Source organism: Galendromus occidentalis, unplaced genomic scaffold (genome assembly GCF_000255335.2).
Source record: "Galendromus occidentalis unplaced genomic scaffold, Mocc_1.1 scf7180000077515, whole genome shotgun sequence".
NCBI classification, from domain to species: domain Eukaryota; kingdom Metazoa; phylum Arthropoda; class Arachnida; order Mesostigmata; family Phytoseiidae; genus Galendromus; species Galendromus occidentalis.
Window position 1 is genome coordinate 1,226,102 of NW_003805503.1, and position 13,859 is coordinate 1,239,960.

The 13,859-nt window shown below is 50.4% G+C and overlaps 2 protein-coding genes across 4 annotated transcripts; one reads left to right on the forward strand and one right to left on the reverse strand.

Moving 5' to 3' along the window:
- The first annotated feature begins 1,201 nt into the window (after window positions 1–1,201).
- RpL28 (ribosomal protein L28) lies at window positions 1,202–2,435 on the forward strand. Of its 3 annotated transcripts, none has more exons than XM_003747259.2 (3): window positions 1,202–1,240; window positions 1,778–2,089; window positions 2,300–2,435. In XM_003747259.2, exons 2-3 carry the CDS (start codon window positions 1,795–1,797, stop codon window positions 2,413–2,415), a joined length of 411 nt encoding a protein of 136 aa, XP_003747307.1. In that variant the 5' UTR covers window positions 1,202–1,240; window positions 1,778–1,794; the 3' UTR covers window positions 2,416–2,435. The 3 variants fall into 3 exon arrangements, with proteins under 3 accessions (XP_003747307.1, XP_018496509.1, XP_018496510.1); XM_018640993.1 differs by having other exon boundaries at window positions 1,208–1,240; window positions 1,775–2,089; XM_018640994.1 differs by lacking the exon at window positions 1,202–1,240 and adding an exon at window positions 1,299–1,446 and having other exon boundaries at window positions 1,775–2,089.
- Window positions 2,436–5,410: 2,975 nt separating this feature from the next.
- Window positions 5,411–10,213, reverse strand: Rop (Syntaxin-binding protein Rop). Its single transcript, XM_003747260.2, has 10 exons — window positions 10,186–10,213; window positions 9,483–9,554; window positions 9,121–9,333; window positions 8,753–9,005; window positions 8,072–8,327; window positions 7,692–7,964; window positions 7,335–7,592; window positions 6,794–6,895; window positions 6,503–6,671; window positions 5,411–6,384 (listed from the first exon to the last, which is right to left on the reverse strand). Exons 1-10 carry the CDS (start codon window positions 10,211–10,213, stop codon window positions 6,245–6,247), a joined length of 1,764 nt encoding a protein of 587 aa, XP_003747308.1. The 3' UTR covers window positions 5,411–6,244.
- Between the last annotated feature and the right edge of the window lie 3,646 nt (window positions 10,214–13,859).

Sequence of the window (13,859 nt, forward strand, 5' to 3'; positions counted from 1 at the left end):
CTTAGCAAGTATCCAACATTCACGGGAGCGCACGGTTATTCGGCCATTCCTCGTACAACACGACAGGAGCATCTGACGATTGCTGACATGCCACGAACCTGTCACAAGGATGCCATCAGATCAGGACATGACAGCTGATATGTTCCGATCCTAGACCCAAAACCACTGAGATATAGTTCCACAACTCGGAAAATGTTCAGCCTGGAGATCTGCGAGCCTCTGAGAGACTTTTATTAACTCGTATCGATCGGCATGACTTGATCCCCAATGCCATCGGCTGAATTTTCGGTGGAAACGCAATCTAGAAAATACTCCTCCAAGCTGGAGGTCTCGCTTCCACCTATCGTCTGTCCGGCGAGGCACTCCAGGGAACCTTCGAAAGCTCCGAACGATGCCTCCGCAGTGCCTGAGGAATCCGGTACCCAACGGCAGTTTATGTAGGTTGCTTCGATTCCCATCGGATATCTTCCTCAATCGCTTCAGACGTCGAGAGGGTCCCTCATCGTCGTCGAGGGTGATTTATCCGCTTCGATACGCATTCACAAACGACAAATCGCAGCAAATGCAGGAGGAAGGGTTCCCTCTTCTCGAAGCTGAGACAGTCGCCCTCCTGGCATGAGTCATTCGCCTGTTGAATTGCGGGACGCCGCCTGAGAAAATCCGCAACTTGTTAGTGCGGGCCACAGGCCTGTAACCTGCAAGTCGAGCCGAATGCCGAGACGGAGAATCGTCGGATCAAACTCGGATGCGACGCGACCCGTCTCGAATCTGGTAGTCAGATTCCGCGCTTCAGCGATTACTTCCTGCTGAGGAGCCGCTAACCCTTCGGCATTGTTCGAACGATCCCGACTGTGGCAGTTCTTTGGCCTTCCATGCATACCTCAACATTTTCATATTGTCTCGCTGTTAATGCATAGGAAATTGCGAACATGATTCACTCTGCGCGCGTCGGCATGGGGACTCGCGCCTCAAAATCAGATCTCTGGACTTTTATCTGACTAGAGCTTATTATAGGGTCGAGGGGAACTCATCATGCACATTTATCGATTACCGGCTGCTTGCGAAGGTTGAATCCACGGTCTCGTTCCGGATCGGAACATTGTCACGAGCTTGGATTCGAATTTCCCGCGTGGGACTATTCTGGTACGGGATCAATATTTGTGGTACGAAATGGTCCGCCATCACCGAAAAACAAGGCTCAGTGGGTCTTTTCGGTGTCTGCTCGTCGGCTCTCGTACACGTGTGTAACAATTTTATTAATATTTCCCGTGAATATAATCCAAATCGTGATATTTTAAGGCTCTATCTGTGAGTCCTAGCTTCGGCCCTAACTTGGAGTCGAGCGATTCGCGTGAGGCTGACCCGAATAGCCCCAACAGGCGCGGGATTCCCGGCATGTTCTATTGTCCGTTCAATGTGCTTACAAGGAAAACCAAGAGCACAACGGTTATTACGCGTTCCACCGTGCACTCCATGCTGTCAATGAATCCCGCATGAATCGCTTTCGGGAGGCGCGCCCTTGTCGCGCAGAATTCGATGTTCCGAGAACGGGTCGAGATGTCCTGGGAATCGATGCTGGGACTTTCGGAGCGGAGCTTGGCCGGACCTCGGTCCGTCTCCCTTTCTTTGAATTAGGAGCGAACAGCTAGTTTCGCTCTTCCCCGAGAAGTTTTCGAGGTCCGGCATGGGTCCTCAGATATACTCCACCCCTCCGAGCCACTCCATCAATCAGATCGCTATCGACGCCTGAGCCTCATATCCACATCAATTTCAGCAGCAGTACAAAAGGGAAAGATGGCTTCGGCGGACCTCTGTTGGCAGATCATGCGCGTTCAATCGTGCCACATCGTCAAGAAGCCTCAGTGCTCCAAGTGGTTCTCGACTGATCCCCTAAACCCGAAGAATGTGCACGTCAGGAAGTTCTCGGGACTTTCTCAGAAAAAAGCTCTTACCGTCGCGGCAAACCCCAAGGGAAAGGGTGTCGTCCTGGTTGCGAAAACCAAGAACTTCAAGCTGAACAGGCCCTCAAAATCCCTCCAGCAGATCCCTTTGACCAAGCACATGAGGAGGATCAACAAGGCCATCAACGGTGAGAGATTTCAAGGATCTCCCTAATTTTTCCCTATTCGGGGGCCCTCACGTCCTCGGCTCCGCAATCGTTTCCCTTTCGTTCTCGATGTATCCCCGAAGTCTGAGTTGAGTCCCCGCGGGGTCCCGCTCGGGGCTTCCGGCGCACTCGCTCGAGCCTCTGAATCATTTCTCGTCATCGAGAGCTACATGAAGAAGAATCTCGTTGCAGGTATCTCCAAGGCCTACGGACGTTCTGACCTGTCTTTGACACTCAAGAGACGTGCCACCGCCCTGATCAAGGCTCAGAAGAAGGCCGCGAAGGTCAGCCCTGTCAAGAAGGAGTGAATAAAATTTTATTGCTCTGTGACCGTGACTTCTCGTTTTACTTCTCAACGGGTAACACCTAGAGTAAATCCAGGAGGTATGGATCCGTTCATAGCACCTGGATATGGACCGTCATTTGGATCATCGTGCGACTTTCCCTTGAGGCGAAGCCCGAATACGTCTATGCCTTGTCCTGCGAATTTTGATTCGCGAATGTAGAGTACACAGCCCCACCGGTCAGCTGCCTGTCAATATCCCACTCCTCAATCTATGGAGTGTATGGTCGGAACTCCATGCATGATTCTGGATTCGCCCGGAGCCTGCGTCAAGAACTTTGTTGAGAGTCGACCTGATTCGGTCCCCAGAGAACTCGTCTGCGTCTCCTCGTCCATGAGACCTCTCGCAAGTGGTGCTTCCAAAACTCGCAGATTCGATTCCGATTCGTCCGTTGAGACCATGAAAGGCGATAACGAGCGCGGGACGAGCCGACAAATCGATCGACCAGGACAACGGAGTGTCTGTATGCGGAGCAGGAATAAGAATCTCCATCATCGTTCCCAGAGCGTGAACATTTCCTTGAGAGAGCACGATAGACTTCTAGTTCCGAACGAAGCTCCAGACCGAGAATATGTCGGTGTTCTCCGAAGGAATAATTTCGCACTTTCGGCACGGGTTCTTTTCGGTGGTGTGGATACTGCGGCTCTTCTCCTCCGAGCTACCCATAAAGAAGGAACAGACAGGTGATAAGGAGCTAGAGTAGTTGATGTTTTTTTATTCTTTCGAATCATTTTCGGATGTTCGAATTGCAATCGTAGCCCTTCTCGGTGATCTCTACGGAATCTATGAGCGATCCATCGCTCACTACGGTTTTCTTGAGGTTCGTTGGCGACGTCGTTCCGCCAGCGCCGGATTGTGATGGTAAGTTCTGTTCACCGACCTTTCAGTGGTAGCCCTTCGTCGAGCCTCTCTCTGAGAGCATCATTGTATCGATAGCGCGATGTTCTCTGATAACGTGTTTATCGATGTCTGGATTTCTCTTGTTGTTAGGAGTACAAGGTGGTGGTTGTGGTTGGTTGTACGGGAGAGAAAGAGGACGACGGAAAATTTACGGCGGGAACCCATGTCGTCCACAAGCGTCCTAGCTACTGCTCCGCCCGATCCGAGGGGCGCGTTTACGGTCGCCATTCGGGATAGACAAACATGATGGTAAAAAGTCCGGATAATGGAGAGGGTCGGGATGACCGAAATGCGCCCGTGTGGATTGGGCGCGAGCGCTGGACTAGCTAAGCCACCGACTGTGAGTAGCGGTAGGCTACAAGAGACTATAAACTAATGTTCAGCTTCAGTTTTGGTCGATGGTCTCCACCGTGTTGTTGTTCTTGATGATGGTGTTGTTGATTTGTCGATAAGTGTCCCTTTGGCAAAACCACTGCGGGTTGGCGCCGGAGGTCGGACGTCTCCAATGCTCGCTTTTACACGTTGCTTTCCGTTCAATCGGCATATATGTCTGAAGGCTAAAGAAACTATAAGTGCCGATCTATGCCTTAGTTCCGAATTTTCGACATTGTCTCTTGACAGCTCGCTTCACCTCCTTCTTTTCGGAATGTACCTCCTTCGGCGGGTCTGCGGTAAACCATGTTTTTCGCGCATCTTTCTCACTGTTTGCATCTGATGCCTTGGATAATTTTCAGAGGTCGTATGCGCGCCCTTCTGCATGATGGGGGTGTGCATCTTATAATTATACCTTTCTGAGGGGTTTTTCCGCATTTCGATGATGTTTTGAAAGTGAAGATGATTAGGAATAAATCTCATGAGAAACAAATCGCATCGCCCGCGAGCCGTCCGTCTTTTCTATCAAAAGGCAGTGGTCGGTCACTGAGGCCCCTTATCCGTTCTGATTAGTTCCCCCAGCTACTGAATGAACCACGGTCGGGATTCGCGCGGGGTTCCCTACGTTCGACTGCTTGCGAACGGAACGGCTAACGCAACGGGCGATGGGATTCGACGGGAAGATCACCTGTCAAGAATGAAGCTTCGCCTGCGTTGACTGATACTCTTGAGAAAAGAAACAGCAGACTCGCGCCGAAACAACGCCGACCTCACGCTTGCCGACGAGGACGGGATCGTTTCAAACCCGTTCGAGAGTGTAATCGACCGCCCTCGGCAGCGTGGTGGAGGCAGACCGACAACAAGAACCCATCAATAAAATCGAACATCTACAAAACGTCGAACAACAAATACGACTTTTAGTCGACCGGCGAAGCCAACACAGGATGAGAGCGAGCCTCGAGACCAATTCTTAAGATCGGTCCGTCCCTCTGCTCGCTCGGTCGCGATTCTCTCAACCGGATCGCCGACTACAAGGAACTGAAAATGTCTCACAACTTCTATAATGAGTAGCCACGGCGCCGTTATCGACCCGAGCTAAAAACTCGAGATTGCTGCACCTACACCGGTCGATACTGTCTCCGTGGTAGTTGACGTTATATCGTCGCAGCGATTCCAGCAGTGATTGTTGTCTGTCGAAGTATCAGAACTCGGTAGAATTGTGATGCATACGATTCGCAGCGAATGTACAAGAGGGAGCTGAAGATAAACTATCCGAGAGTTATACTTTTCGAAGTATACACTCTCTCTGTGTGCCTCTCTCAACACTCTCGCGAAACCTCTCATAGAGAAAACGATATCAAATCTCACTCTGCCTGCCTGAACCATCTGGGAATATCTTGTCGGCAAGAGAGCAATAGCAGCTAGCAGCGAAAACATTACTGCGTGGAATTGATTCCAGAAGAGTGCTTCGATTCGCGCATTCGGGGGAACGTCATCGATGTGTAGATTGATTTGAATACGAAACACGGTTAGAAAACAGTCAGGAATGTCATCGAGCTCCCCATGTCTGGACTGTCGGAGCGACGCGTCCAGGTTCAAGGGATCATTATATCAATGATGAAATCAATGAATCAACCAATTAATCAAACAATCGGGTAGGCGTTAGAAACGCAAAAAAATACTTTCCATTCCAACAGGGCTCTTCGATCGAGGAGTCGTGCCGATACGAGCTCGGGAAATCGTTTTTCCCCGCCCGATCCGGGGCAGGTACGAGATCAGAAGCACCCTCCGATCGCTTGGTTCACGATTCTTAACACGATCAAAGGCTGATTCCGTTCATGTAGTCGAGAGACTCAGGAAACACCGCTCGCGCTATGTTATCGAGAAGTCCCGGTGTTTTCTGTCGTACACAATAAATATATCCAAGGCAAGCTGATGAAAGTTCATCCGAGAATAATCCAGAGTTCTCATCGGCTGATTGCCGCGCGAAAACTTCTGTACATCGAAGCAAGCCGTGCAGTTCCGAGTCCGCTCGATAACGAGGCGATTAGAACCGATCGCTGCTGCGCTACTCGGTTCAATGTCCGAAAGGATGCGTTGTCGTGAAACTTGTTAACGTTGATAGAAGATATTGCTCAAGCGAATACTCAATTCCGGCGCGAGCAGTGCGTAAGCTCAGTCTCGACCGAAGTTCGCATTTCTGCCTCCAAGTGCTCCCTAGATTCCGACTAATCGTCTAGGGACCGTGGCGATCCCTCTTCGGATGACGAAGTCATCGAATGGATTGATAATCATGACGATTTTCGACCACGAAAGTCTCTTCGTGGACGAGGCTGAGCAGCATCTAGGTGATCGTGGCACTTTCCGAAGTCAGTCGATGATGGAACTATCAAAATGGATAAAAGCTTCGCAAGCGGCGTGAGTATATTGAACCGCCTCATCGTCTATCGTTTCTATGTTTCTGAAGGCTGATCGTGAGATGCATCGCACAGGCCTAATCTGCGCCTGCCCTGCGGCTCTTCTAGTTGTTGGTGATGTCTCGTAAGTCAGAGAGGAATCCTTCCGGAGTGACGACGTGGTCCGAGCCGACAATCACTTCCCAGTTTTTGGCATCCCTCGTTACCTCGTACGCTGCACGCATCTCGGAATACGTAACGCCCCCTGAAGGGATGAGCGTTAAATGTTAAGTCACCGCGTGTGCACACATTCTCAGTACGTCCTGCCTAATCATTATTTTCTGCCAGCTGTATGGAGTGCGTCGATGGCACGGCATTCTCACCGATGATGAAGACGATGAGCCTCGGTACGTTCTTCAGGTTCGCTTGTTGATTTCGGTCCTTATGCCATTGACCGTAGCGCTGTGAGGTGGGAGCCGCACGAGCATACCCGCCGTCGCGACGGCCTACGTATGGGTAGTGCTTTTGATCTAATTTATCCTCAATGGCATCCTGGAATTTCAACCGCATCCGTCAGAGACTGGTCGAGCGTCAAGTCGACCGGGATGAAACAATCGATCGTTTCGCGGAGCTTCCGGATTTTCGCCGTCTGACTGGAAAAACTCTTGTCCTACCTCAATAATGTCCTTCATGATAGGAGTCCACCGAGACATCTGGTATGTTTGCTCTGTGATCCGTTCTTTTCGGTGAGCTTGGTGTATCTTCTTGCGGCCACTCTGCAGAAGATGAAGGCGTCAGATTGAAGGCGGGCAAGTCCTCACGAGACACCGACACCAGTTGTTAGGGCGAAGCTATTACCAGCGATGGGGTGAAACACTCCGGGTCAATAGTCCGTGCCGCAACCCGCCCCGAAAGCAACTCCCACAAAGTGTTTTTGACCTACGATTTTTTCTTCCAATGACGGTTCACTCCAATGATTCGATGACTTCAAAACCCCGCGAGAGAAAAAATGTTTGTGCATAACATTCGAACAAAATATGAAAACCTACGCTTGTTATCAATTATGACGTAATAAATATAATAACGATAACGATCCCGGACGGCGAGGGAATATGGAATTAGAATTGGAGGTCCCCGAAGTCTGAATGGGCTCTTCGACTAAATTTTCTATTTGACTCCAGCATGACGACCAATGCTCTAATGCTCAACACTTACATCGGTGACAATATTGACTCCCAAATGTGCCATGTTCGTGATTATGCCTTTCTCTGATGGTGGGATCTGTGCATGCTGGATCAGCTTGGAGAGGTTCTCCTCCGAGATTCCATTCTTGCTGAGAATGTAGAGTAGAATGATACGGATCTTGTCGTAATTGGTTACGGCTGTATCCAACAGGATGGGCACGATGTTCCGCATCGGGTCCTTGATCTTCTCGCCTTCGGCATCCGTGCCCATAGCCAGATCTTGTTCGACCTGAATGAAGAAGATGTTCGTGGCAATTTACTCGAAGCCATCCAATGATCCGACGACATTTGATGCATGGGAATCCTTTGGATCCTAGCGGATAAATACCTTGCAGAGCCTGTCAACATATCCCTGATAGGATTTCATGCAATCCTCGGCCAGATGGAGTTGAGTGGAATACTTGTTCAGCTCTTTTTGGTACTGCGGCATTTTCTTGATCATCATCGTTAAATCCTTAAGGCTTGACTTGTCTCCGCCGCCAGTTGCCATTCTTTTCGATTCGACGAACTTCTTCATCTGTTTTGTGACTTGTTGTGACACGACGGCAATATGCTGATGGCGCAGCTCGACCCACAAGTCATCGTTCTCGTCTAGCAAGACCTGAAAACGAGAAAATTCGTTGAGACTCCGCGGAGATTGCGATCGCAACCTTTCCGGAACGATCGGGACGAGCGCTTGGAGTGCTCTCGAGATGCGGAAGAACTCACTTCTTTCTCGCGGACATCGTTGCCTGTTGCCGCTTCGAACTTGTAGACATCGTTTTCAATGGGGAGCAGATCGTAGGCCATAGCCTGGAAGGTTAGTTCGTGCAACAAGGGGGAGACACAGTCAAACCCACGGTCCAGGATCAGCAGTTGGGAGCGCAGCTTCTCCGGACCTTCGCCCATAGTCGGTTCGTCTGCTTTGTAAGCATCAAGCTTCTGATTTATGAGTTGTGAAAGCTCTAAGTTCAGTTCGAAATCCCTGGAATGAGCGATGAGACGATTATTGCCCACGCCGGAAAGTCGATCGGCCGAATCAAGCGATTCCTGGAGCGTTCAATCAGAGATTTCCCCGACCTCATCGTTCCGCCCACTTTCTTGCTCGCATCTACGACAAGAACATTTTCTAATCCGTAGTCGACGATTTGAGGCCGAGACGTCGGCTCAGTCAGCTACGGTCTAATCCAGTCGCAGCCAAGCCGATGAGTCAGACTTGCGGTGTCCTTGCGAACGTTCATGAACTTTTTGCGCGGAGCGTTTCGAGAACGGCTCCGGACAAGGCAATTGTACGCTCAATATTGAAAATCCGCAGTGGCCGAAGGTCGGCCTCCGGGGCTATTAGAAGCTGAGTCAGGGGCTAAGGACCGAGAGAAGATTCGTGAAAATCTAGATGATTGTTTGACTCACGCTCTGTATCGAATCGATGGATATTCTCCGAGCGTTGCACACAATGTGGCGACCTGCTCCGCGATCCGTTCTAGGTTCGCGGCCCTCTCCGCAATCTTGTTGGGGTTGTAGTAGCATTGGAACGTGCGCACCGAGTCAAGTGAGTAGACTTGACTCTCGTAAGGCAGAAACGCGATGTTAACTTCCTTCAGGGTCTTGATGCTTTTTGCGATGGGCGACTTACACAGATCGGTGAACAGTTCGTCGGGACACTCTGAAAGGATTGACAGTGAGCTCGGTTAGAAAAAGTCTCTTCCATGGAATTTCGGTCGAAAGATGCCGCGAAATGGAAACTCAGAATGGTCGAAACCGTCGCGTGCGGGACTTACTTTCGGTAAAGAAGATGTGAGCGCACCGATACATGTGCATACCCAGACGGAAGTCATTCATCAGGAGGCGGATTGAGTTCTCCGTAGGAGTGATGAGGTAAACCGCCTCAACATCGGGCAGAGGTTCTCTTTTCTTGCCGAGATCCTCGACGATGGTCATGCCCTCCGCTGCCAATTCGTGCATTTTGCAGCACGCACTTATCATGCGCATTCCTGTAAGGCACCGCAGAGAGATCGGAGATGTGAGGTAACGTTGGGGGAATCTATCTAAATGAGACATTAATAGCGAATCGAAAGCTGCGAACCCCAGTCGAACCCGCCAAGACTCTCAAAAATATGACGACTTGGCGAGAGATTCTTACCGAGTTGGTCTACTACCAGGACTTTCCACTCCCCCTTCTTCCGGACCGTTCGTACGACGTCGTTCAAAATTTCTGGAAAGCGAAATGCTTAGAAATAGTAGGAACCGCGAGACGAGCTCCATGAGTTCGATCCCTATGATATTTCTCGAAACGGATTTCTTCATCCTCCTCGCGAGGCGACAAACAGGGTTGGACTCGGAGACATATCTACTCATATAATACACTACGAAACAGCTACGGGCAATCAGTCTGAGAACTCCGAATGACGTCAGTCAGACAGACGGCTCCCATCTAACATTCTTGGGCATGTTCCCGCATTTGAACGAGCTCCCTGTGAGCGGGGCGATTCGACCACTCAGAGGGTGTGATTTGGAGAAATTCGTAAAGACGTGTCAGATGAAGAAAGACAATAAAAGGTGATCGGGTTTCATGAGCGGTAGGGGGTTTCCACCGCTCCTAAGCCATATCCGTAAGTTGAAGAGAGCATCTCTTATTGTGTGAAGGAAAGAGAAGCAAAATCTCCTCGAGTTCTACGCCCCTCAACGTGACGTCTACTCCCACACTCGACGACAATGATTCGGAAGGGCGCCCTGCTCAGCTGACGCTCCAAGATGAATTCTCCGCTGGCAGTTCAAGAGAAGATTGGCGGAGCTAGGATGTTTCTCGCCGACATTCGAAAGCAGCTGTTCTGTGAGATACTCACTTTGACCGACAAGTTGTTTCAGCGACATGGTTTATTGATTCTGTATATGTTGCTGGAAGTTCGAGAAAGCGATTGTTTCGGTGGTGATTTCGGGAGCGTGTGGGAGAAATATCAAATGATTGCACTGCACTGCACTACGACGAATTCTCTGTAACGCTTGGTCAGATTGTCGGATGTCGAACACAACAGATAGATAGAGAGATAGAAAGCCCGTTTAAGGCCGTGACGGTTGCTGGTGGTGCTACGGCTGTCAGAGCCAATAAACCAACAGCCAGTCGACTCTCCTCGAACAGCAGCAGCGGCGGCAATAGCAGCAGCCAGCAGCTAACGTTTGTCGTCGGTCGTCGTTCCGTGTGTAGAGTAGAATACTACAGCGCCAAGTCGGAGGGCTGAGCAAGTCGGCGCTCCCAAAACTTGAGCGCGCCAAATTTTGAATCCGACAGTCGGAGTGCACCTCCCTGCGAGAAAGTACCCGCTACAAACGGAACTGCCAGAAGACATTGCGAGCTCGATCGAGAGCGGCGGGCATCGCGGACATCGAGATCATAAGGGATTCCCCCTTATTCCATTCGCTACTGGAAATCACGTGCACTCTGATTATTATTGATACCGTGTTTGAATCTTCAAATGTTGACACGGGGCCGAAAGCTTATGCAATATCTAGAGCCCCTCCCGCAGCGGAGCTCCCCATTGGTCTCCCTGCATCCACGTGGAAAAGGTTCTGGGCTGAAATTCTCTCCGGAGAACAAACAGGTGCTTTTGCGTACGGGATTTCCGCTGGAGGAGCTGACTTCTGAATCGCTGGGTATGGTGCCCATTATGCATGCGGGCTATACAAGTTCAGTGGGCTCAGGTCGAGACAGCTCTGCGCTGAAGGGACAGCCGGCACCAGCATTCACAGCGATGGCCTTGGTATGCCTCCTTCTCGCCGTCTATGAATTTTTTCACCCCTTTCCCATGGATCCGGACTTCCTAGACATCTGTTTCGAATGATACTGATAATGTGATAATGATATTGAATGATAACGGATGATGATAATGATAATGACAATGTCTGTTCGAGGACAATGACGAGGACCTATTTTTCGAGCTTCATTTCCAATAACAGACTCCGGTGTTCCTTCCGATGCCCCGGAAGCATGCTGGCGACTTGGGATTCGAATACTCCGGAGCAGCGGAGAATCATGCCACGATCGGCGGTCTGCGGAGCCTATCCACGCCCTGAGGAGGAGTTAGGCCACCCTGTACCGTCCTCTGCGGTTCCCTGTTCCTCGGTTCCTGCGTCAAAGCCCTTTCCTTCGAGGGAACTCTCTCCTCGTCCACGTTTCGGATGTTGCTTCTGGATCATACTTCAGAGGGCGCTCCTGGTTCCGTGTGAGCATACGGTTCAACTCAGTTCGACTTCGAGCCTAGCGGAATCCCACTGACCAAAAAAACATGGAAACAGAATTTCAGCTCCGACGTCGGGGCTCGAAGTCGACGGACTATAATATGCAGCTCGGATCGAAGAAGCAAGTCGTTGCTCCGGCGGTTGAGAGGTCGAAGCTCACGGGAGAATCGAGCAGCCGAGTCTACCGGTGGCCTTAATGCGCTCGGAATCAATATCGACGTCGCTGAGGCTTCATTCATTTATTATAATTTCTTCTCTGGTCTCGAGTCAACAACCGAGCTCCGAAGGCCCGGGTATCACCGGAGTGGCGGGGCCTCCTCAGACAGGTGATTTTGGGCGCTCAACATTTAACTCGGGTGGGAATAGAAAAGTTGACCGTCGATCCTTTCAGGCTCCAGCGGCCACTCCGAAATCAGGCCAACTCCGCACATGAGACGCCACTGGAACCACCCGATCTCTCACAGCTCTGCTCATCAGGAATCTTCATTCGGAGTTGGAATGGTAACACCGCAACGGGAAGCCTCTGAGCCGACCGCTTGAAAGTAGGTTGAGGTCCGGCGGAGGCGCGAATATTCCTCTTGGACGCCAACTATGACAAAGTTTGGATTGGTGTTCTCCCCAGCGAAGTCGACATCTTGGCTGAAGCCTCTTCCGGAACTTTTCAGCCTCCATTTAAATATTGAATCGAGGAATCGGGGACTAGAGGAGTGAGCACAGACGATCGGACTCCTCTCTGATTGCCAGCGCCTGCACTCGCTCATATCAGTAGATGGAGAAATCAACGACGATCGGAAAGAGGCATGATACGTGTGCCATAAAGGACAAAATCGCTGATCATAGCCCTCGATGGGGGAATCATATAAACCCATCGGGGACGTTTTCTGGCAATGTCATGGCGGCGAAATTGCTTGCGTTTCAACTCGCGCAATACAAATATATATTGTGCCCTTACTCTGTTTTATGGAAAGATGAACTTTCTGACTTGCGGAAGAGTAGGTACGTGTCTGTCCCTGATATCGCAAGTCGTAACTTTTCTCTTCGAAGTGAACGCTGTTCAGAGATCCGATTCGAGATACTCCCTGCGCTCGGAATAGCCAGCGAAAACAACCTCTGAGCCTCTCGAGTGTGGACTTCCGAAATTCCAGTCGAAGACTCCTATTCTCCCTGTTTTCCACTCACAATCAATCGGACGGTGCATCTTAAGATTTTCATCAGGGTTCGGTATCAGCGTTTCACTCAGGGAACCGATCCCAGCTCCGTGAAGTGTCGAAATGATTAGTCGGGATCGGGAGAATTTATCATGTTTATTGTTCCGGGGCCCGCTTTGGTGATTCAGCTTCACATGGGATTCCTATATCGATTCTGATCTTCGTCCTTCGTCCTCCGAGGGAGTAGCGCCGGCTCACTTAACTACACCCCGAAATTTTGCGCACAAGGAACCGTTACGGAGGAAAATCTGATTCTCTGGGTAGATGCGAATCGACGCCATTCTCAGAGTTCCCTCACGCGATATTTTAAAGTGACTTATCCGACCGGAGTTCTCAATTCATGTGAAGGTACTCTGGGTTAGCTTATGATAGCCTCGCCGCGCCGTGGCCGTTCGATTGCTCAAAAACTTGGTGGCGTCTTTGGATTCCGTCCCTAAATAAGTCGGAGGCGCGTCGGCCTTGGCGACGCCTCTAGGTTTAAAACTGGGTCCAATTAGAAGGTTCATTTATCTTACGCACCATACGAAGACGACACATAATAACCGTCGTCATTCTCGTTTGTGTGTACAAATATTTCATATAAGGATATCTAATCTACAAGTCGAAGCTCGATGAATCACTTGAAAAATACTTCGCTCAGATTCTATTCTGCGGGAAAAAGACTGACCAGTCGCTCGGGACTTTACCGTCCGAATAATTATTATCAATTCGTGAAGAATTCCGTCGTTGTCGATAATGCATCAAGGCCCTGGAGCTTCCATCATGGCGCACCGTCGCTCTTGCGGACGAGGCTCCGAACTACTCGTGTCTCACGGACTAGTGCGAGCCCGCTCGAAAATCAATATTTTCTCTCCACGCAATCCACGTCTTCAATTAGAGGTGTTTCAGAGACGTAAAGATTCGTTCGATAGCAAGATGCGAGTTATCGGGGACAGCTCCGCAGCGAGAGAGGAATGGAGCCGATCAAACGCTAAGGTCGTCCTCGCGACTCGAGGCCGACTCCGACCTCGCAAGGAGGCTACGAAAGAAGATTTGAGGCTGAAGTCCTCAAAAGGGAATTCGCTGAATAACCTTGC